General features: G+C 44.6%; 1 protein-coding gene across 8 annotated transcripts in view; it reads right to left on the reverse strand.

Moving 5' to 3' along the window:
• PDE4D (phosphodiesterase 4D) overlaps nt 1-24,557 on the reverse strand; it is a 628,032-nt gene that overhangs the window by 288,986 nt on the left and 314,489 nt on the right. Inside the window, exon 1 of one of the 8 annotated variants that reach the window (XM_083576118.1) lies at nt 3,214-10,775. The exons of the other annotated variants lie outside the window; for them this stretch is intronic. Within the exon in view, the coding sequence (XP_083432244.1) occupies nt 3,214-3,266 (53 nt within the window). The 5' untranslated portion in view covers nt 3,267-10,775. Of the gene's footprint in view, nt 1-3,213; nt 10,776-24,557 lie in introns of those variants that run through there. 8 annotated transcript variants of the gene reach the window in all.

The raw sequence follows: 24,557 nt of genomic DNA on the forward strand, positions 1-24,557 counted from the left end.
AGTTTCAACTTACTGGCCATCATTCAGCCCAACACTGCATCCAGTCCTTGACCATCTCACCCTATTTCTGCCAGGAGTGTGTGCAGGAGCAGGCCCTGTGACCGGTAGGGCTTCGCAGAACTTGGGCTTTCCTAAGTTTGTTCTGAAGAGGCAAGGCGCAGCTGCACAGGTGAGGCCAGTTGGTAACTCACAGCACCTGGTGGCAAGAGCCGGGAAGGGATATAAGGTCAATATTTCCCTTTGGCTCTTTGCCACAGCAACACGCTTCCTGCCTTCGGCTTCTTGACTCCTTGCTTCCTGATCCTCAGACCCTTGACTCCTTGACTCCTGGTTTCCTGACCCTCAGACCCTTGGCTTCTGGACCCCTGTTCCTGCTCCCACCCCACCGTCTTGCCCCCAGTCCCAACGACCTCCGCCAAGACTTTGACCGCCCATAAACCGGACCGTGACAATTTCTCTGTTACCTGCCTGTTGATGCCACTGTGCCCCAAATCTCCCAACAAGTTCCTATACATGTTAAACAGCACTGGGGACAGGATGGAGCCTTGTGGCATCTCACCATCTAATAGCCAAGATGCCAAGGTACTGTCAACAAATATTGTGACATGAAACTGACCCGAAGATCCAAGCAAAACCACTTTAACAAAGCGTCCCACTCTCTACGCCCAAGCCACAAATATGAAAAGCACAAACAGGGTCACATTCCTTATCTCTCTTCCAATAAAGGTAACCCATCAACGCCAATCCAATCGCAAACCCAGGCCTGAATCCAGGATCAGAGGCTGCATGCCTATGGAAACCAATCACTTGAAAAACAACATTGAGAAAGGGCTATTGTGCTCATGTCCTGCCTGGGGGCTTTTCCATAGGATGATAGACTTGACATGCCTTTGTCCCAGGGCTCTTCTTTTGCTCTTCTTCAGAGGTGTCATGCTTCCAAGCTAATGCCACATAGCCCTTTTCCATTCAGTGCCTGAAGGTGGCTTTGGGATCATTCAGCTAAAGCAGAGACGTGGAACCTGTGACCCTCCAGCTGTTGATGGACTTCAACTCCCTTCATCCCTGACCACTGACCATGCTGGCTGGGGCTGATGGGAGCTGTAGTTCAACTACCATCGTAAGAGCTCCCCATCCCTAAAGGCACCACTGTGGGTCTTATTTTTCAATCCACAAAGACTTTCCTTCCCCTGCAAAGGTTTGAGTGTAGCTCCTTTTCTTTCTTTCTTTACCCAATGCTTGCTTTAGACAGTCTTTGCACATGAATGGGGATGCTAATATGCTACCCCTACCTGTTCTGAACTAGAGCTTTTCCTTCTTTTTAATGGCACACACAGATGGAAAATGGAGAGAGGGGAATTGCACTCTCTCTGGAATCTGTTGCCTGAAGCTCCATTTTTAATGGTAAGGCAAACCATGGTTTACCAATTTCCCTTTAGGTAAGCTGCTTATTTGTAGTAGGACCAGGCCAAAGCACATCCATCATAAAGTTTCAGGGGCTTTGCCCAGCTTTTGACTGGATCAATGTCAGGTGTGAGTGGTCTTTTCCATGACGTGTAAATAAATACCGTATTTTTTGCACCATAACACTCACTTTTTTCCTCCTAGAAAGTAAGGGGAAATGTCTGTGCGTGTTATGGAGGAAATGCCTACGGGTGGCATGCCTACGGATTTTCCTCCTCTAAAAACTACGTGCGTGTTATGGTTGGGTGCATGTTATAGAGCGAAAAATACGGTATGTGGTAAGACAGCAACAATTGCAACACTGACCCAGGATGATCCCGAATTGAGCTGAGGGTGGCAAGGCCTTGCATCAAATTTCCCACCTGCTTCAGTTTCACACACAAAGAACTTTTATTATCACAGATGGAAAGTTAGAAGGCTGGCAGAAGAAAAATGAAGCTCAAATGCAGGGGGACGGGAAGAACTTTTAAAATATTGGTATTTTAATGACTCATTTACTGATCACATATGCTCTCTTTTATATGTGACAGATTTTTAAAAATGGTATATGTAAGGAAAACTGACATAAGGATGCGGGTGGAAATGTTCACTGGAGAAGAAAAGGAAATTTTGGATTTCTACAGTTACGTATGATGTTTCAGGGATGCTGATGCTGCCACCCAATGCCTTTAAATGTATTGCTTTGGTGCTGAGGAGAGCAGTATTCAAGACAAGAAGCATCAATTAATAAAGCTTTTAACCAAGCACCACATTAATTGGGTCGCTTGGAAAAACCCCTCTTCCTGTTACTCCATTATAATCTTCATAATGGATGTGTTACAGCAATCCAAGAGGCTCCCTCTCTGCACCACTTTTAAATAAATAACATGGAATCTTGCCATGCCTGACAATGCATAGGTACTAGGACCTTTTTGAAAGCAAGCCTCCTCCCACCACTAAAAAATAAATAAAATCCTAGTCATTCTTTTATAAATCTTCCCATACCTATGCATTATCAGGCAGTATGCTCTAGAATAAGCAGATTTATCCACTTTCTAGAGCATACTGTTTAACAACCGTGTAAGCAAACCCATCTTATTATATAACAAAATAGAAAGGGTTATATTAAGTCACACTGCCTGGATTGTATAAGGGAGCAAAAAATAATAAAAATATGCAACTAATCCCTGATGTTTCTTTGACGTTGCACACAAAAGAAGGGAGGGGAAAATAGTCCCTTGGCATGCATTTCTTAGAGAAAGCATCATTCGTATTCTGGTGCATACCCTAGCAAAAAGGGGGTGGGGCAGAGGGAGGAGAGGAGGAGGAAAAGCAGAAAGGACAAGGGAGGAAAAACAGCCCTTTTCACCAAATACCCCTTCACTGAAGCAGGAAAAGACTTGTCTGGAAAAACACTGAACCTAAGAATTAACTTGAAAGAGTTAAAACAAAAACAGAAGTTCTATTTTCTGTTAAAGTCATCAAATTCAACAAGGCGACAGAAAGGGGAGGGAATGTGTTTTCATGGTGCTGGATTAAAGGAAAAACAAGAATGACATCATAAAATGTACACATTTTCCCTGCTGGGTTTCTCTTGCGTTGTAAAACTTGCATTACACCCCCAGTGTGGGATTTATTTATTTTTAATGCACCTCTCGATTACAGTCCCTCACTTGCATCGCCATCCCTTGGTGCTAAGGAATCGATTGTCACAGCGTACAGCAAACAAGTATTGGGATAACTCCACATTGAAGTGTGCAGCAGTTTACTCACCATATCCACGAATGCCTCCTGAATGGAAAATTGTTTACATGCATCATGTTCATGGTTCTATCGGCCTCAGTCTTTTCCTTGTCCAAAAGCTTTATCTGTTACGGAATTCATAGATACATTCCGCAACAACTGCAGCATCAGTTAGTGTCATGGGCTATTGCAAAAAAGTATTGTATTCCACATAAGTGAGAATCTCCAGGATTCAAGGGCAGAATTTCCAGAAGGTTTTCTAGCTATGCGTCCATCCATTAATGCAATTCACTAGTATTTCGTTTTTTAAAAATCACAAAAGGAATCATATATGTTTAACAACTTATCCTAAATGAAGGCAACGGTTCCCCTTGATAAATCCCAGGTATAAATTAAAGCATCTTCTTGTGCAGCAGCATTTTAGACAGTAGGAAAAGGTTAGTCAAAAGAGAGTTTCTTGCCATCTGTGCTAGATCAGTTTTTAAGAGGAAATGCAAAACTTCACATGGTTTTGCCATGCTGTCCTTTAGAAACAAGTATTGCTTTTTCTTCCTTCTCAAACACATATTCATCAGTGGTTGCTTTAATTGTGTTTCCTCTCTTTGCAAGAAAGACCAGACAAAGAATGGAGGCTGATCCAATACAGAGCAAACTTTTCATCTGGAAATGTAGGCTCTCCACTCTCTGCCTGATAGGAGGGAGCCTTAAGGAAGTGTGTTATGCTATTTTCCTGCTCCATAAGATAAGACTACAATGAAATACCATTATGCACTGAAGTTGTTGTCATGATCCGACTCCAAGTTGCCATTTAACCCCATAATAAAGCTGTCTTCTACCTGGAAGAAAAAATGACTAATGCTGCAATACCACACACACTTAGGAGGTAATAAGTCCCATTAAAACCACTGAGGCTTACTTCTGAGTAAACACACCGACGGTCGTGATGGAAGTGATCGATTCCTTTGCTGCAGAGCCTTGTTTTCTAACTAAATATTCTACTTTGTGTGCACCTTCACGTCTTGGCAGAATTAGGCGGAGAGTTTCAAGTCCTAAGTAATCAAAGAATCCCTTCCCTGGAGTTTCTCCTCTTCTTTTTTTCCAGTCCCCCCCCCCCCCCGCCAGCAATCGGCTTCTCAACACCGGTTATTCTTACTCCTGAATGTCTGGCCACATCCTTGGATAGGTAGAGCGTGAAGTTCAGGCAAAGCCAGGCTTAGACCTTCCGGACCAAACGGTGCAAGCAGCAAGATGTTGCTGGTCTCCTCCTCCTGCGTCCCCTTCGACCCCCTTTGTCTCCTTTTCTTACGGAAGGGCTCAGGACACTTGCAGGCGAGTCTGTGCCACGAGAATTGTGCAGCAGAATTAGCTCCAGGCTGCAGCGAGCGCGGCTGCCCGACAGAGGATGTGCTCGCGTCAAGGGGCCCCTCTAGGTGGGTTCTCCATCCTGCCACCGCGGCTCCTCTGGCGCTTTTCACCGACGGCTCCGAGAGGGGCGCCGCTCCGTTATAGCAAAAGGTGGGTGGCAGAAAAATAGAGCTGTGCCTTTTTTAAAAATTAAAAATAATACACAAAACCAGGCTTGCCTACCTTCCATGAGCCCTGCTCCTTAAAAGCAAGCAACACGCCAGATATTCCACCAGCCTATTTTGCAAGATTTGCTTTTTTTTCTTTCTTTTGGAATGACATGACGTTCAACCTCCCTCTTTTGTTTCTTCCCCCTCCCTCCTTGCTAAGGGGCGGGAGCGGGGCGGGGACGCTCACCCGGTCCACCCGGGCTTTGCATCGCCCAAGCAGCCGTCGTGACGGATCAGGCTCTCCACTCAGCTATTTGGGGAGGAAATCCTGTACGACGAGCGTCACACACAAGGACAACAATCCCATAAACGGCTCGCCCGGTCATAAAAGGCTCCTTGCCGAGGAGTGTCCGCGATAAGAGGCGCCGCGAGCGCGCTCTTTTGGCGCTGCCTATTTCCTCTACGCCGGCGCGCCGGGCTGCTGCGCGCAGCAGCTGCGCGCCTCTCCAAGGAACCCGCGGCCCTGTGGTCATCGGAGAGCGAGAACCAGGCAGCAAACTATTGGGGACTAAAGGGATCTTGGGGGCGAAGGTGCCTTTGTTAAGAACAAAGCAGCTGCTGCTGCCGATTGGTAGGAGGTAGACCGGGCGCTCTCCTCTTTCCCGCCCCCACCGGCTGCTGAGACCGGGGCGCCGGGAAGGTAGAAGGGGGTGTGGCAACCAGGCGATTGCCAGGCGAGTCACGCTGCTCCAAGTTTCCTTCTCTCTCTCTCCCCCGCTCCCCACCCAGCTGCATTTCCAATACATGACGGGTCAAGCGGGGTGCAGGTTGGATGAGCATGCAGGAATACTGTAGTGAAATAATAAATGCCTCCATCAAAGAAACGTTTGCGATTCAGTTTCCTTTCTCGTTTGAGCTGCAGGTTGGTTGGTTGGTTAAACACACACACACACACCTCTGCAAAGTACATTGAAAGAAAACACGGAATGGAAAAACAAAATGAAATGGAAAAGCACCATTTCAGCCGAACGCAGCCTTTGGCCAATTCCATTCAGAGCCTGCATTCTCTTTCCAAGCTGTTGGTAAAGGCTATGACTCATCTTGCTGTAGAATGTCTTGTACGCCGTGGATGCGACACTATTTTTTTTCCTTCCTTTTCCCCCTCCCCCTTTTTTTTAACTGAAACGCTGGGATTGCCTAAAAGCGTCTGGGTTCTTGGCGCAGTACAAGAGAGGGAGATTCTGCTCCAAATAACAATATGCGTAATAAAGAAACGCAGCACGCAGCCACCGGCCGGAGAGTGTAAAAAATATCAATATATACAAACACGCAAGGATGAGTTCACATGTGCCTGGCACTTGGTGGTAAGTGCTGCTCTACTTGGAATGGACTGCCTTGGAAGGCAGCAGACTCCCCTTCACTGGAGGTTTTTAAACAGGTTTCTTTAGCTGTGATTCCTGCATTGAGGGGTTGGACTAGATGACCCCTGGAACCAACTCTATGGTTGTATGATCACTGCAGCATGAAGCAATGAATGGGGAAGAACAGCCATGACAGATCATAGCCCAGAAGCAACATTCTCATTTCATCACACTATGCAACCAAGCTCCTGTGTGTAACCTCCTTCCAGTAACACAGATCCCTGTACAAGTCTGATCAGGATGCACAGACAGTGCCAGACAGAGGCAAAGGGGAAAGCACCATGCACATAAGCTGCACTCCTGCCACCCTGGTGGAGGCTGGTGGTACCTTAGGGGAAATGGGGCACGGCCCCAGCAACCTCACCCACCTGCCTTCTTACAGCTACTCCAGGAAGTGGCACTGCCTATCAGCTTCCTCCTCCTCAGTCTCTGTGTTGTACAACTAAGCAGGGAAGAGGACAGGGACAAAACCAGCTGGCTCTCAAGCTGGAATAGCTCAGCTGGTAGAGCATGAGACTCTTAATCTCAGGGCCATGGGTTTGAGCCCCACATAGGGCAAAAAGTTCCTGCATTGCAGAGGGTTGGACTAGATGATTCTCATGGTCCCTTCCAATTCTACAATTCTGTGATTCTATTATTCTGCCTGCCATTGGCTCTGGCTCCACCTGCTGCTGTGCTCCCTGACATGAAAGTTACTGAGAGATTGGCTTGGCATGTGTCTGTTTGCTCCCTTTTTTGCATTGTCTCTTAGCACATCATTTCTCTCTCTCCCCCCCCATGTGTACATGAATTGGCATGCATGAAAGAGAGGGGGGCGGGGAAATAAATAGATGGTGGTACTGTAAGGTCAGGGTTTGGAGACAAAAGTCTAGGTCCTCGCTCAGCAGATGAGAAGGAGAGCTTTGCAATAAGTGAAATAACACTTATGGAGCCCTATAACCCACTTAAGACCATTAGGTTCAGAGTCTCAAATTATCTAACAGCACCACTGGAATTGGACCATAGCTGACGTGCTCCGGGATTCACTGCAAAAGATCCCCCAAACTTGCTTTCATGCAAAAACTTCGAGTTGACCATTCTTGCCCACTAAGAAGCGCCCCATATGGTGTTGAATTGTCAAGGCCAAATCAATATCAAGAGATAAGTCCCATGCCAGTGCATAAAGAAAGGAAACAAAACATTCCAACATAGGAGCCTACCAGGTTATTCCAGGTTAAACTACTTGCCCATACAGGTTAAACTATTTGTCCCAGAATTGTCTATTAAGTATTATCTACTCTGACCGTCAGTGTCTCTCTGGGATCTCAATACTTAATAACATTATACAACTCTGTAAGCGAAATAAATGTTTAACATTCATCTGAATTTTAATCTTCTTTATTAGAAAGGGCAGTTGTGAGTATTAAATAAAACAATTCTAAATGGAAAATGTGGTGATGTCTTTGCTAATGCTGAAGGCTTGGTGTTTCATTAGTTGGATTAGCCATATTTTCCATAATTGGAAGTTCTGACATGTCTGCTTTCAGCTTTCCTCAGAGATCAGATTGCTCTGAAGTCAGAAGTCAGGGTTGGATTTGTCCTCCTCTGCCACTGCAGCCCTCATGGCATAGAAACCACTTCCCCAACCCCTTCAAAGTGTGATCTTGTGTGGTGGTGGGCTGTGTGTGAATAATGCAACAAGGGAGGCAGAAGCTGTTAGCATACAGCAGTCCCATCCCAGCAGTCCTGCTTAAGCAAATACAGTCTTCCCTGCTTCAGACAGTTGCCCTCCATCTCACAGTGAAGGTTGGAGCTAGCATACTTGTTCCCATTGCACCCTGCACATCCTACAGCTTCAGACAGCCACAGCTTCCCCCAAAGAGTGCTGGGAATGGTAGTTCATTAAGAGCACTGAGAGTTGTTAGGTGATCCTTATTCTCCTCAGAGTGTGACAATTCCCAGAGTTCCCAAGAAAGGAGGCCTTGATAGGGGTCTCCTAACAACTCTCAGGAAACTTTGGGGAAAGTCATGTATGATTCTGCTTTCAATGTATAGTTCAGACAGGGCCTAAAGCAGATGCTGGGACGCGGGTGGTGCTGTGGGTTAAACTACAGCGCCTAGGGCTTGCTGATCAGAAGGTCGGCGGTTCAAATCCCTGCAACAGAGTGAGCTCCCGTTGCTTGGTCCCTGCTCCTGCCAACCTAGCAGTTCCAAAGCACATCAAAGTGCAAGTAGCTAAATAGGTACTCCTCCGGCGGGAAGGTAAACAGCATTTCTGTGCGCTGCTCTGGTTCGCCAGAAGTGGCTTAGTCATGCTGGCCACACGACCCAGAAGCTGTACGCCGGCTCCCTCGGCTAATAAAGCGAGATGAGCGCCGCAACCCCAGAGTTGTCCGCGACTGGACCTTTTTTAAAGCAGATGCAGTAGCCTCCAGGTAGCCAAGCACAGAAAGATTTACAAATGTGTGTGTGTGTGTATGTCAAATTCCAGAGGGGCCATCCTGTTAGGCTGCAATAGATGATAATGGATTGCTTTGAAGTCACTTCAGCACCAGATGAAAACAAAAACCGGCCCCCAACTGCCCCATCTTGCTTTGTCCTGTATTTTGCCAGAACAAAGGTGGCAACCCTAAGCCCACTAAATAGAGATTTTTCCCACTGTGGGTCTAATAGCAGCTCTGGGAGTTCCAAAAAAATCTCCCAAATAGCAGCTTCAAAAGATCCAAACACCTCCAGCAAATGCCTGTTTTAGTTCATCTCCAAAATTAAGCATCTGCCTCATCAGAATAAAAGCAGCTTCTGCCTCACCTCTTGAACAAAAGAAGCTGCATCCATCATACCATCCTGTGAACACACCAGAGTGCATGTGGGCTGGAACAGATCCATTTTTTCCACATGCACTTTTGATTGCTTGTTTTGGTTCTTGTTCTTGTTTTATTATGTATTTTGTGTTTTGATCTTGTATTTTTATGCTGTGAAGCACCCTGAGATCTTCGGGTGAAGGGTGGCATACAAATTTAATAAGCAACAATAGCAGCAACTCTGTCTCAATTCCTCCTGCCCACAGTGGTGGAGGCTGCTTTATATTTTGTCAACATCCTTCTGAAGCCAGTGCTTCCAAGGCAGTAAGAGAAGCTGTAAACTAAGTAGTAATGTTGAATGTTGCCCTCGACTTGCAGATCGTTCTTCGGGTTCATGCAAACCAGTTGTGGATGTCGCAACAGCACACTGTAGACCTGCGTTTGGCTTGTTGTTTGCTATAAACTCTTTAATCTGCCAGGGTGCTTCCAGATGGAGGATGTTTGTGGCTTCATCACTGCCAGTCCCAGAGGGGCTGTGATGATCTTAGCACTGATTTCCAGTTGCTCAAAAGCACAGCAGGGAATTAGCAAGGCCAGCAGATGTGACAAAGTGCAGAGAAGCGCCTACCCTGGGACTACAGCACACAGTGCTGCAAGACTGTGTACCTCTCTTTTCATCCCCCAAGAATGCTTCCTGCCCTTGTGGTTTAGAAGTAAGTCATTCAGTCAGCTGTGTGGAGGCTGTTGTTCGGATATAGTCTCAGCAAGGATATTCTCTATTGTATCGCACTACCTTCAGGCATAAGGGACGTGGGTGGCGCTGTGGGTTAAACCACAGAGCATAGGACTTGCTGATCAGAAGGTTGGTGGTTCGAATTCCCACAGCGGGGTGAGCTCCCGTTGCTCGGTCCCAGCTCCTGCCAACCTAGCAGTTCGAAAGCACGTCAAAGTGCAAGTAGATAAATAGGTACCGCTCCGGCGGGAAGGTAAACGCTGTTTCCGTGCGCTGCTCTGGTTCGCCAGAAGCGGCTTAGTCATGCTGACCACATGACCCAGAAGCTGTACGCCTTCTCCCTTGGCCAATAAAGTGAGATGAGCACCACAACCCCAGAGTCGGTCATGACTGGACCTAATGCTCAGGGGTCCCTTTACCTTTACCTACCTTCAGGCATAAGTGACTTTCATCTTAGCCCTTTTCTCCTGAATTACCACCCTTGCTAGCTCATTTTTATAGAGCATCTAGAGGATCTTGTCATCGGCCCACTGCATTTCCATTCTTTTTCTTTTAATGCTGCCCACCTGTACTTTTTCAGCTCTTTCTTAATAATAAAATGCAATTGCAGCAGCAGTCAGCTGTCAGGGACTAGCTGGACAAAGAGGAGTGGTGGGAGACACCAGCCAAGGAACCCCCCAGGGAAACCCCAGAGGAGAAAGGCTCAGAGCCAAGGGATCAGTGGTGGGACACTGAGGAGAGGTCAGAGGGAGAAGATTGGGAGAAGAGGCTGAATGCTGAGGGGGCAACAGGGTTTAGTGAGCTGGGAGAGCTGGTGACAAGGAGCAGATCAGACTCTGAGGCTGAAGCAAAGGATGTGGGTTAAGAGGCTGCTGTAGAACCCAAGGACTCTCCCTCTTCTGTGGCAACAAGTTCCCCTCCTCCTTGGTCTCAATGAATGCACAGGAGAATGAGGAGGGCAGAACAGAGACCAGAGGTGCACCGACGCAGTCTGAGACTGCTTGGGAGACATCCAGGAGAGTAGGAGCCTTAGAGAGGTGTGGAAGGACCTTCAGTCCTGGCAACTGCTCCATAGGAGCAAGACCTACAGGCAAGTATTGCTGAGTTGCATGCTGTTTCCTTGAATAAAGAGTTAACTTCACAGACAGCTGACTTTGCCTCTTCATGCTGACCTGCATCTGACTCCAGCCCTAACACCGGCCTACTATGGATAGACAAGCATTCACTATTGAGGCTCCCATACCTTGAAGTAATGGTGCATTATTCCTCCCAATTTGCAGGTACAACCTATTTTATTTATTCCAATGAGTACAAGTAGGTTTGACTATCCTATTAATTGCCCCAGTTTCTCTACCCTCATTGAGGAGATGGAGAATTTCATGGTTGATCTCTCATTCTTAACCTTCTGATTTCATACCAATTCCCTCCCCGATAAAACAATTAAAAGGAAATAAAGGAAAGCAGCAATTAACATACACAAATGGTGACAACTAAAACTGATATAAGGGCAATTAAGGGAGGGCATTCAAAATGCACTCAGTGAGAAATAATAAATAAATGCTTACACCGCAGACAGGAGACTCTCTGTTTGCCTGGTATGAGTGTACCAATGAACCACAAAAAATACAGGTTGGATCAGCACATTAACCTTTCAAAGACATCCTTCCAGCATTCAGTCCCATAGCAAAAATTCAGTCCCATTCACCCACCTGCTCATGAATACTGGGAATTATAGTTTGATAATAATAATAATAATAATAATAATAATAATAATAATAATTTTCTGAACCTTCCCGGTTCAGAAAACCAGGCTCAGGTGAGCTAACAACAAATTTAAAACACTTAATTGATGCAACAAAAAACAGCGTAAAATACAGTATAAAACGTGAATAACAATAAATTCAGAATTCAAAAATCAATTTAGGGGGAAAACCCATCCAATAAACATTAGATGATCACCAGGGCTAGCTGGCTAAATTAGTTTTATCTGGGCCAGCGAGGAGACCAGGGGAGAATTAGCTGTGGGATCCCAGAGCGGGTAATCTTCATAAAAAGGGGAGGGGGAGGGAAGGAAGGGGAATAAAAGATCAGGCTAAGGTCAAATTGAAAGCCAGGCGGAAGGAAGGTTAAATCCTGCAGGGCCCTGGTCTCATGGGACCAGAGCATTCCACCAGGTCGGAGCCAGCACTGAGAAGACCCTGGCCCTGGTGGAGGATAATCTGACTTCTTTAGGGCCCGGGATGCTGGGAGCTATAACTATATGAATTGCAAACTACAGTTCCCAGGATTCTTTTTTTTTTTTTTTTGCTGGTGGGGGTGAGGGAGATGTGCATTCATTGTATGGTGTGTACACAGCCCAAGCACCCTCTTTTCTGGTGAAGTATAGCTGGCCACCCTAAGTCATCTTCCTTCTGTTCTGCATCCAAATGCAACAGTAAAAACTGCCCATCCTATGCACACGTATAAGAGAGCACCTAGAACCATAGAATTGTAGAGTTGGAAGGGATCCCGAGGATCATCTAGTCCAACCCCCCTGCAATGCAAGAATCACCTGCCACTGAACTCGGCAGAATCCACTTCTAAGCAAGCGTGATTATGATCAGGCTGCAACTGATGCTTCCCATGTCTTAACTGTGGGAGAGGAAGCGAGCTTTCAATGGCTACTGGCCATGGTGGTTATGCTCTGCCACCACAGATGGAAGGCTGCAATGCTTCCGAATGTCCATTGCTGGAAATCACAGGAGGGCAGAGTGCTTGTTCTCATGTTCTGTTTCCTGGTTTCCAATAGGCACCGTGAGAACAGGGTGCTGTACAGTGGTACCTCAGGTTACAGACGCTTCAGGTTACAGACGCTTCAGGTTACAGACTCCGCTAACTCAGAAATAGTACCTTGGGTTAAGAACTTTGCTTCAGGATGAGAACAGAAATTGTGCTCCGGCGGCGCGGCAGCAGCAGGAGGCCCCATTAGCTAAAGTGGTGCTTCAGGTTAAGAACAGTTTCAGGTTAAGAACGGACCTCCAGAACAAATTAAGTTCTTAACCCGAGGTACCACTGTACTAGACAGGCCATTAGCCTGATCCAGCAGCCTATTCTTATGTGACATTAACCAAAATGTTTACATTATATAAAGTGTTTTGATGCACGCCCCAAGTTACACTTAGTACTGGTTTAACGGTTCATCCTTTCTACTGCTCTTAAGACTCATTCCAAGAGAGATTAATGGCCTCTGGTGTCCTATTTTTCCTTGTTATTATTAGAAACGGACTCTGTTGGCACAATGACTAGTTAATGAGACAGACACGGCACCAGCTAGTGGGTGTGGTAGCTGCAACGTGTCAGAGGTTTGTATCATATGTTGCCGAGTGAAAAGGAAATGGCGTAAATGTAACCTTTGAGGTCTGGCTATCAGCGGATCCATTCCATCAGCATGGGGTTTGTGGAATGATGAACTGATCCTGGGACCCAATGCCATGCCAACCCTTGCCCTGCCTGCTTCTGTCAATAAAGATTTGGCCTGATTTTATCCCCTCACCGTTGTACCGTCTGGTTATTTTGCAGCTCTCATGGGTCACATAATGCGCCTGCCTGGGCAAATAAAATTGCTCTTGACTATTGGCACCATATTAAAAATGTATTCATTATTATCCGTCAACAATAAAACATTAGCATAAGTATTTAAAGCTCAGTCAGATATAGCTTTTGAAGATGGCCAAGACCTGTTTTTTAAACCAAAATGTTGCTTTGTTACTCTTCTCATTTTGAATTTCAGACCTGTTAATATTCCATGCCATTTCACCATGTGCGGTATTATTTATACTGATTACAAGAAACACAGTCAAACCAATTTATTTCTGCATAATACTGTGTCACTAATTGCTTTAGTGCAATGTCATATTATCCTGGGTGCAGGGGAGGGGGGATGTAAGTCAACAAAACCTTTCCAAAAGTGATTAATTCAAAATGTGATGCACTCACTCCTCATACTATGGCTGTTATGTACTGAGTTGAATAGGATCCAAACTGCAGCAGTCTGATTGGTCCTAGAACAATAGGATCCAAAAGGCAGCAATCTGATTGGTCCTAGAACAATAGGATTCAGAATGCAGCAGTCTGATTGGTCCTGGAACAATGCAGCAGTATGATTGGTTGGCAGGAACCACCCAATCATGCTCCAGATAGAAGTGAATCCACAACCTGATTGGCTTACAGTAGAATTCCGGAATTAGCCGATCATGTGCAGCCCATTGTGTAAATAATGTATATAAAGCAGATACTTTGAGGGGACTTTCATTCATTCCTCCTCACCACTATGAGCTGAATAAAGAGCATGAAATCACTTTGCGACTCTGAGTATATTTCAATGGCAAAGATTGGAAAGATACTGAGTACTTGCAGAGCTTAATGCATCCCAAAGGGGTTTCCAGGTATTCGGCACACGCACACCTGATTTTTTAAAAAATCTTATTAACTGTGTAGATAAGAATCATTAAAAGGCAAGCATCTTTATCCTATGGACCAGGCTCTGAAAAGAACGTACGAGCACAGCTGGATTCAGACCAAATGTCCTGCACCCTGTTGCCAACAGCAGCTATCCAGATACCTCTGGGTCATCCACAAGCAGAACACAATGGCCCCAGGTTTACCCCACTGTTTCCCAGTGACTCGCATTCAGAGGCAGGCTGTCCCTGATCCTGCAGGTAGCATAGAACCATAGCTATTAATAACATTATACTGCAAACACTTATCTAGCCTAGGATTGCCGATCAGAAGGTCGGCGGTTCAAATCCCTGCGACGGGGTGAGCTCCTGTTGCTCGGTCCCTGCTCCTGTCAACCTGGCAGTTCAAAAGCACGTCAAAGTGCAAGTAGATAAATGGGAAGGTAAATGGCGTTTCCGTGCGCTGCTCTGGTTCGCCAGAAGCGGCTTAGTCATGCTGGCCACATGACCCGGAAGCTGTACGCTGCTCCCTCGGCCAGTAAAGCGAGATGAGCGCCGCAACCTCAGAGTCGTCCACAACTGGACCTAATGGTCAGGGGTCCCTTTACCTTTACCTAAGCTGGAGTCCAACAGCACATCTTGTACCTATAGTAAATTGTATAGGTTAATCACACATTGTGCGAGTCCTTCCTTTAGCATTTCTTGAAGTTTCTTTGGATGATTGCTTGCATATGCCCAGTGGGATAAAGTGGGAATACCTTTCCCCCCTCCTTCTGCCAGGATTTTTCAATCAGTTAAATGTTGCTTGCTGCCCTTGTTTGCACTAACCATAACTTGCTGCCATAACCCTGGACATGATCACAAGCATACACTGCAACTATAACTTAGGCTGCAAAGCTACGCCCTCCCCATGCACCCATGCACAAGAAATCCCCCAGTGAAACTGGCTTTTCATAGTGAAAGCCAAGAGCCCAGATCAGGAACAGCCAATGTGGCACCCTCCAGATGCTGTTGGACTACAACTCCCATCATCCCTAGCCATTAGCCATACTGGCTAGGGCTATGGGAATTGTTGTCGAACAGCAGCTGGGAGGCACCACATTGGCTACCCTTGGCCGGGAGAGTCAGGGAATCTGTGCTAACCATGGTTTGCTCAGCGTAACCCTTAACTATGGTTAGTGGGCACCCCAATTTTTAAACTCACTTTGACCCACCTTGTTTCACATCTTGACTTACAACCAGCCATAGAAGAAGAAAATAAATACCAATGGTTATATGTTCTGCTTGTGTGCAGTCAGTCTTACAATCAAAGCCAGACACTGGGGCGCTGTGGTTTTTGTTTCAAAGAAATTTAGGAAAGTAAAAGATCTACAAGGGTTATCAAAGTCTTCTCATTACCAATGAATCCCAGTTCTTTCAGTACATTTACTCATGATTTATTCACAACAGTTTTAAATTAGCTGAGCTTCTCCCTTGCGGAAGTTAGTCCACAGACTTATATTTCTTGTTAATATATAATCTTAAAGATGGTAACAAATAGGCCTTTAATATACATGTAGTGATTCATATTGAAGAAGCTTTTCTTTTTTTGCCTAACTCATTAGACAAATTTTACTGCCATCCCACCAGTTCCAACTCACCCTGAAATAGAGTTTAAAAGCAAGCAAAGAAAATATTTTACCAAGCTGTCTGTTTTCGGATCAGCTCTGAGAGTTTTGCTGCTTGGTCAGCCCAGCTGGCATATCAACAGTGCAATCCTAAGGCTGCTTACTCAGAAGTAAGTCCCAGGTTGCTCAGTGGGGCTTCTTCCTTAGTAAATGTTCTTCAGATAGCAGCTTAGGGATGCAGACTGCTGGGAGTTAGTCCTACTGATCACTGCAAGATTTACCGTATTTTTCGCTCTATAACACGCACCCGACCATAACACACACATAGTTTTTAGAGGAGGAAAATCCATAGGCATGCCACCCGTAGGCATTCCCTCCATAACACGCACAGACATTTCCCCTTACTTTTTAGGAGGAAAAAAGTGAGTGTTATGGTGCAAAAAATACGGTACTTCTATATCGGGGAGGGGAACTTGTGGCATCCCAGATGTTGCTGGTCTCCAGTGCCCATCATCCCTAATCACTGGTTATGCTGGCCAGGGCTGATGGGAGTTGGAGTCCCAGTATTTGTAGGGCCACAGGACTTATGTAAGCAAGCATAAGATTTGGCTGGACGCTTTCTTCCTCATTGAATAGGATAACATGTTTTGAAAACATTGTGAGTAAAGAAAGATTCATCTTAAAGCATTCCAAAGTTTTCTGACCTTGGAACTCTCTGGATCAATTCACATTTCTAGATAAAGAAAATATGAAAAAAGGCTTTATTTTTTTTAAAAAAACTAATTCTTGGTTTTGGAGAAAGCAATTTTTGGAGTTCAACAGTTTGGTGCCTACTTGATTGAATTTGCACTTTTTAAACATACTGGAATGAAAAGTTTGTTGATATGATTTGTTGAAATCAAAGATCTGCAATCGATATATTTTTATATACAGTATGTAAGATCTGAATGATTTTATAAACTGAAAAAGAACAGAGAATGAAATGAAAAGGACAATATGTATGGATGCCCTCTGGAGACCAAAAAAAAGGTGGCTATAATCCACACATGATAACGCTGAACCAACAACATAATGTGACTGTAATTGGGCCAAAAATGTCTGTTCGAGGTGAGAAAGTACAATAATTGTCTTACATGGGTTAAAGAAAGTTGTTTAAAATGAGTTAAAAATGGCTATCAGCTTGGATTGTAAAGGCTGATCTTCTTGAATGCAAGGAGGCAGGAGTGGATATAGATGCTTCTGCCCTGATGATATTTCATGTCTGTTTTAGACCTGCCAAATCCATAGTCTATCTCTTGGTCTATTTCTGCAGTGATGTGGTTTAGACAGAGGATGGAGCTGGAGAAGATGGACTATGAAATGTACGGTCATTAATGTTTAATAGAAACTGGCTGCCTAATACACCATTTGCACTCAAGTTTAAATTATTTATGCGGAGAAACCAACATCAAAGGTATCGTTTCTCCCTGTGTCCCTCCCCCCACCTTGCAAAACTGATATTCTTTGTCAGATACCTAACAGAAGCATTTTCCTTAAAAATCATTGCAGGCTTGCCAGAGGACAAAAATTATAAAAAGGAAGCAATGGGTTTTCTATCTTTCTTTCTTTTAAAAAAATGCATTGAAAATTTAAGTACTTCAGTTTCACCCAGTTGCCATTCTCACTAAAATGGGTATATGCCACAACTACTGTGTGATATGCTGAATCCATTTATAGATTATAATAGCCTAGAATATATACTATGTGGATTGTTACACACCATCCCCAATATTCCAGGGGTTTCAAGTGTTTTTCCAGGGTTCAGTTTCTGTAGAATGAAGGTCCACAGAGACAGAACATAAGGTTTTATGTGCATATATACAACCTCAGCATAGGATGGAGGGGCTCACAGCATTAACACCCCAAAAGATCTTGCTCTTTAGTTAGTCATAGTTTTAGATTCAGAATAAGATCAAGACATGTTTCTGAGTCCGCCCACTTTCAGCCCAACTCACACACACACAACAATTCTCTAGTCCAGCCCACTTTGACTTATTGTTCTCCATCATTCAATTAACTGTAGCTATAGCAAACTAGCTCATTATTTTAGATGCTGATGGGGTCACACAAGTGGCCAGCTATGGTCTTTTGAAAAAACTTGCCTGTTCAGTCCAGCAACCTCTAATATTCTAACCCTCACTGGATACAGAATCCCTGGAAGAGACTCAGGATATCATTCAGACCAGAGCTTTCCAAACTTGTCATGTTGGTGACACAAATCTTAGACATGCATCATTTCACAACACAGTAATTCAGTTTTACTAGCAAACCGGAGGTTAAAGTAATCCCTTTCCAGCCCCATGAGGAACGCAAGGAACATTCGTGCGACACACCTACACACTGCAGCTGACACACACTAATATGTCACAACACACAGTATGGAAAGCTCTGATCTAGACTGATCCCCCCTCTAAACTTATAACAGTAGATACATCATAGAAATCCCCATTTGGCTAGCCATATTTGGGTAAGTGATGAGCTTTTCCTGGTGACTAAAGTCCTAAAATGACTTATAGTTCTGCACAGATTGTTCCTAAAGCTATTTCCGAGCACAATTCAAAGTGTTGGTGTTGACCTTTAAAGCCCTAAACGGCCTCGGCCCAGTATACCTGAAGGAGCGTCTCCACCCCCATCGTTCTGCCCGGACACTGAGGTCCAGCGCTGAGGGCCTTCTGGCGATTCCCTCATTGTGAGAAGCAAACTACAGGGAACCAGGCAGAGGGCCTTCTCGGTAGTGGCGCCCGCCCTGTGGAACGCCCTCCCATCAGATGTCAAAGAGATAAACTACTACCTGACATTCAGAAGACATCTTAAGGCAGCCCTGTTCAGGGAAGTTTTTAATGTATGACATATTAGTGTATTTTTGGTCTTTGTGGAAGCCGCCTAGAGTGGCTAGGGAAACCCAGCCAGATGGGCGGGTACAAATAAATTATTTATTATTATTATTATTATTATTATTATTATTATTATTATTATTATTATTTACTGTGGGGGGTGTAAAAATCAGGGGCCGCCTTTGCTTTCTTGCACACCAGCAGATTGTTAGGCCACCGGCCATCATTGGGAAAACAGTAAGCTTTAAGGGCCATGACTGGGAAGCAAGATAAGGCAAAGCACACATCACTTCAGGCTATGCCAGGAGTGCTGCTGATGTCATTGCAGTGCCCACCCTTACTTGGGATGGATTTAGACCTGGCCTATCCCAGTTGTTTTCTCCTTCCTTTCCTCTCAATGACTGTTAACCTACACCATGTGTACTCAAGATGGTGCCATTCAAATGCTGTTAGACTACAACGCCCATCATCCATGGCCATTGCACATACTAATGGGAGCTGTCGTCCAACAACACCTTGAGGGCCTCAGGTTCCCTATCCTTGCAGTAGTAGAAACTGAAAAGGAAGGTATTAGGAAAGAGCCATTGTTAGGTGCCTGTGACATCTGTGCTAGTGGAGAGATGCAGGCATTGATCATATTGAAGAAGACAAGGTTTCCTGCCTCAGGGCATTCAGATTCATGCAGAAATTAAACAGAGGGAAGAAGTACAGTTGGTCATGTGGAGAAGCTGACTAATATCCTTTCTATACACTTGCAAGTTGCAACTGCCACTGAATAATGAATTGATTGTTAAATCCTTAATGAGATTTATTAAATGAATGTGAGTCAAATATTCCCAACCTCCAAAGCTTTTATTGCTCTCCTTTTAATCTAAAGCAGTCTGACCGGGAGTGAGCATGTGACAATCTAAATCATAAACTGTTGTTTTCCAATTACAAGGCATGTTAGCACGAAGGAGTCTTATAAAGGGCACCTTAAAGATCAGGGACAAAACACAGCTTTTGGTGATATCACCAAAAACATTGAAGGAGGTTTAGACGTTGACTCCTTGGCACCATAATCCTATCGCTGTCACAAATCTTTCTATGGGAACGTAAATAAGGCTTTAGCTTCTTGGCCAGGATACAGAAAACTCCAGAGCTATTTCTTCATTGCTCAGGGAGGTTGCAGAACTGTTTCTTAAATTGTTACCTGCACCCCAAATCACATAGTAAACTGAAGGAAGTTTCACGTTCATCACACAGCAGGGTAGGGGCAAGGCGGGAGCTTTAATTAAAAGAAGTATTGCTGGTCATGAACAAGCCCTTATATGCCTTTCCGGGTCCCAGTCCTTGTTTCAAATCTTTGTAACGTTCATGCTACTTTCAAACATCTCTCAGCAATCATGAGGACCAGAAACCAGAGGATAGGGGAAAATGATTTATTTTTTTTAAGCATTCCTAAAAAATGACTTGAGAGATTGCATATCCGAGAGAGAGGGGAGCAGGCTGCATGTTTTGGTGTGGTATCATCATGTTTTGCAACATCAATATGGGAGAGCCTCTGTTCAGAATATTGCCATTAAAGAGGTTAAGAATTAATGTGTGGCAAAGCAGAATAGCAACTCCTTCATGCAACTGAGGAACGCACAGCAGGGCCTTTGTGGAGGATTAAAAACAACAACTGGACACATATTGAGAAAGGCAATCCAGAGATACTTCATATTGCTCAGCTCTCAGAAAATAAACTGATGCTTGGCAGAATCCCAGGAATTAGCTGCCTTGGCTGACCTAGGCGTTGCCTTCAGTTGTAATTCTCTGAAGCACTTCAGGTCACTCCAGGCTGGATTTAAAGGTAGCACCATTCAGTTCTTAAGCAAGAACTAACCATGGTTCCAACATGTTTCCAGGCTTCTAGTGAAATCTGCAGCCCCCCAGATAATGGCCTCACAATGTCTTGAAGGACTGGGGGAGTTTACCAAGATTTTTGTGCCAGTATTTCAGACAGGGGTTTGAGTTTCTCCGAGCCTGCTACAAAGGCAGCTTTCATTCCAGGTGAAGCTGAATTTGATGAATGAAAGCTTCTATAAATGATAGTTTGTAGCATTCTAAAATATTCTGAACAAGCTTAAAAGGGCATGGTCCAATGGTGCATGAAGCAGCTCGCTTGCAGAAGTTAACCAGGTCTGGATTGAGTCCGTGCTAGGATGGGAGACTGCCCAGAAGCCCTACGTGAAATACCCACCCTGTAGAGGCCTGCCTGGCACCTACTCTAATATCCTTTTAGAATTTAGACACATCATTGAGCATAAGTAAGAAATCCCATTTTTTTATATGTTGTGTGGATTTGGCTACAATAAAGCTCTAAAGCTGGCTTTATCCTTATCCACCCCCCCCAAAAAAAACACATACTCAAAAATAAAATTTTAGAGTCAATGCAAAGTTAGCATTTTCCTTTCCTCTCTTTCTTCCACGCCTGCTCAGGTTTAGCAAGGGTGTTCTGTTGTGTAGACTGCCCACTGGATCAAAGGTGCTGCATGAACACTGGATACTGTTTTATACCAAGTCAGATTGCTGGTCTATCTAGCTCAGTATTATGTATATAGAATCATAGGATTGTAGAGTTGGAACGTAAATTAGCTCTCCTGTGTTTCAGTCTGAGGTCTTTTTTAGCTTAACAGGAGATGCCAGGAATCAAACCTGGGATGTTCAGCATGCCTTAGCATAGGAGTCAGCAACCTTTTTCAGCTGTGGGCCAGTCCATCGTCCCTCAAACCATGTGGTGGGCTGGACTATTTTTGGGGGGTGGGGGTGGGAAATGAACTAATTCCTATGCCCCACAAATAACCCAGAGATGCATTTTAAATAAAAGCACACATTCTACTCATGTAAAAACACGCTGATTCCCGGACCGTCCATGGGCCGGATTGAGAAGGCGATTGGTCCGGATCTGGCCCCCGGGCCTTAGGTTGCCTACCCCTGCTTAGCATGTGCTCTACCACTGAGCTATAGCAGAGGGAGGATCTATCAAGCACCCAGTGGGTATTCATCATACAATTGTTATGGGGGTTGTTGTATAATACAAATAGTGCATTAAATACATCAAACTCCTGGTAATCCTTCCTATGGCAAACACAAAATGGCATTTAAGCATAATATTCATTGCATAATCAAATCTACTATCACAAGGAGATTTTGTTAATACTTAGAAATTCAGGAAAATCCTTGCGATTTGCATTGCCAAGGCAGAAATGGAAAACATTCAGGATTACATATTTCTTCGAGTCAAAAGTGCAGTAATACCAGGGTTAAACAGAGTTCAAAATACTTTTGAATACTGTGAAATAGTTCTCTGTAGCTACCCAGTCATATATGTTGCTTGCTAAAAGCTACAATCCTTAAGCACACTTAATAGAAAACTGCATTGGAACAGGTGGACAAATAGACCACTTAGAGGTTTTCCTTGTAAACTGTAAATTGCTTGGCGACTTTGCTACAGTCAAGCAGTATATAAATTCTGTTAACAGTATTCTGACCTCTAAGGAGGCAGCTTGCTATGTTCACAGTATCATAGAATCATAGAATTGTAGAGTTGGAAGGGCCCGATCGTCTAGTCCAACCCCCTGCTATGCAGAAATAGCTATTTGACTTATTCCTGAAAATTTCTGGATAGTTTGTTACTGCTATGGAACTTGTATGATCTGTTCCTATAGGTTGACTTTACTGTTGATGTGGGATTCAGGTTTGTCTTTATCTGAAGTTGCAATAAAACCAGAATCTCCTTAGGCCGTAAAAGCAGGAGATAGATCCAAGATTTTTTTTTAAAGGAATTAATTTATAAGTTAATTCTCCTTTCTCTCTATTCATACAGCAGCATGGCGGGTCCCCTGAGGTCATTCCTGGGTTGCAGCAGGTGCAGTTTTGACAAAGAAGTGCTTGAGTCTTTTGTGTGTGGCAATAGATTGGTGCAGTTCCATGAGAATCCTCTCCCACCTGAGATCTGGAATATTTTGCATAGGCTCTTGGGGTCTGCTAAGGGCAGCTCATTAACCGTACGTCTCTTCACCGAAATGGCGTACAATGCCTTTCTTCTGCCATAGAACAGAACTCAATGGAAGTCTGCAGGAACACTTAATGAATTGACTTGTTAATCACCAGGCTTTATTGGGGAAGTAACCTGGTGCCTTTATTACTCAGCAAATCTATTCCCAGCCACACACTTATCTTCTCATGGAGCCAATGTAATTTATGTTAATAGAAGGTTTTCTTTGTTTAAACTAACTCTTATATATGCCTATTAGACTAGGAAGGGTTATGGGGAGAGGAGAAACCCTGGGTGGAAGATTATCGGTTTTTTGCCAGCCATAGAATCACACAGCTGGAGGGAGGGCTTGCAAGCCCTCTAGTCCTGCCCAACCCCCTGCTTGATGCAGGAAATCCAGAGTCTGGGCATCGCAACAAGAGACAGCTGTCCAGCCATGATTCTGGGCCATGCAATATCAGCTGGCAACAGTTAATGCCTCCCAACAGAACCAGCTGTTCTGTGGAAGAATAATGCATCTTGGACTCTTGATAGGAACCTAAGAAGCTGCCTTACACCAAGTCAGACCAATTTTCCATCTAGCTCAGTGTTGTCTACACTGATTGGCGGAAGCTCTTTCAGATGGGGGACATTCCCAATCCAGAGATTGAACCTGGGACCTTCTGGAAGGAGCAAACACACTTGGTCCATGCTATATTTCTCAAATCAAGCAAGCACCAATGCCATTCTTACTGCCAATGTGCCATTGTCTATTCTAAGAGTAGTACTGCTAACTCCTCAAAACTACCCAATAAATGTGCAAGATACAGTGGGACCTCGGGTTAAGTACTTAATTCGTTCCGGAGGTCCGTACTTAACCTGAAACTGCTCTTAACCTGAAGCCCCACTTTAGCTAATGGGGCCTCCTGCTGCTGCCGTGCTGCCGGAGCACAATTTCTGTTCTCATCCTGAAGCAAAGTTCTTAACCCGAGGTACTATTTCTGGGTTAGCGGAGTCTGTAACCCGAAGCATATGTAACCTGAAGCATATGTAACCCGAGGTACCACTGTATGTGCAAATTTGTGCATGGTTGCACTCAAAGATCTAGTAACTACCACCCTATTGAATTTTTTACCTGAATGTCCTTTTAAAAAAAAAACCAATGGAGCAATTGGTAGTATGAATGCAAACTCAAGTCTCTGTCATTGACAAGGCCAAAGGGGGCAGACAGGGAGGAAAGAGAAGTGAGTCAGCCCAACCTATTTCATCTTCATGGAAGAGCCTGATGGATCAGACCAATGTCCCATCTAGTCCGGCATTCTGTTCTCCCACCAGCCACCCAGATGCCTGTGGAATCACTCAAGGGGGACCTGAACACAAGAACCCTCTCCTCTCTTGTGGTATTCAGAAGCAGGACTGCCTCCAACCGTGAAGAAAGAGCATGACCATATTAGTAGCCATGGATAGCTTTATCCTCCATGAATTTGTCCAATCCTCTTTTAAAGCCATCCATCTTCCTCACCCCAGTTCAGCATCTCAGCCTCTGCCTCCTCTTGAGAAAGGGAGTGGTGTAGGTTCCATGCCCTCCAGGGCCTTTCCATTCCTCAAAGGGAGGACCCTACATACAGACAACGTACTGGGGGTCTAGAAGTGCACAGCTCCACAGGCAGCATTGCAGAAGCAGGTTTGCTCCCATAGGATGAAGGGAGTTGCCAAAATACTAAAGGTGATTCATTAAAATGTAATGTAAATCATCATCATCATCATCCCCTTCCCCTCCAAAGTCATAGTTCTTGAATTTCAGGTGGGTAGCGATGGCATACACAGACAGCTTCGACTGATTCATTGCATTTAAAAATTTAATTCATAGTTGCTGAGGCGCTTCACCTTGATGTAAAGCAAAACAAGGTCCTGAAGACTTTCACATTAATGTATTAATAGATAACAGGTTCCATCTACAGTAAAGACTGGCACAGATTCAAGCACACTCAAGCATCAGATTGTGATGCT

This window comes from Podarcis filfolensis, assembly GCF_964270895.1.
Source record: "Podarcis filfolensis genome assembly, chromosome: 11".
NCBI classification, from domain to species: Eukaryota; Metazoa; Chordata; class Lepidosauria; order Squamata; family Lacertidae; genus Podarcis; species Podarcis filfolensis.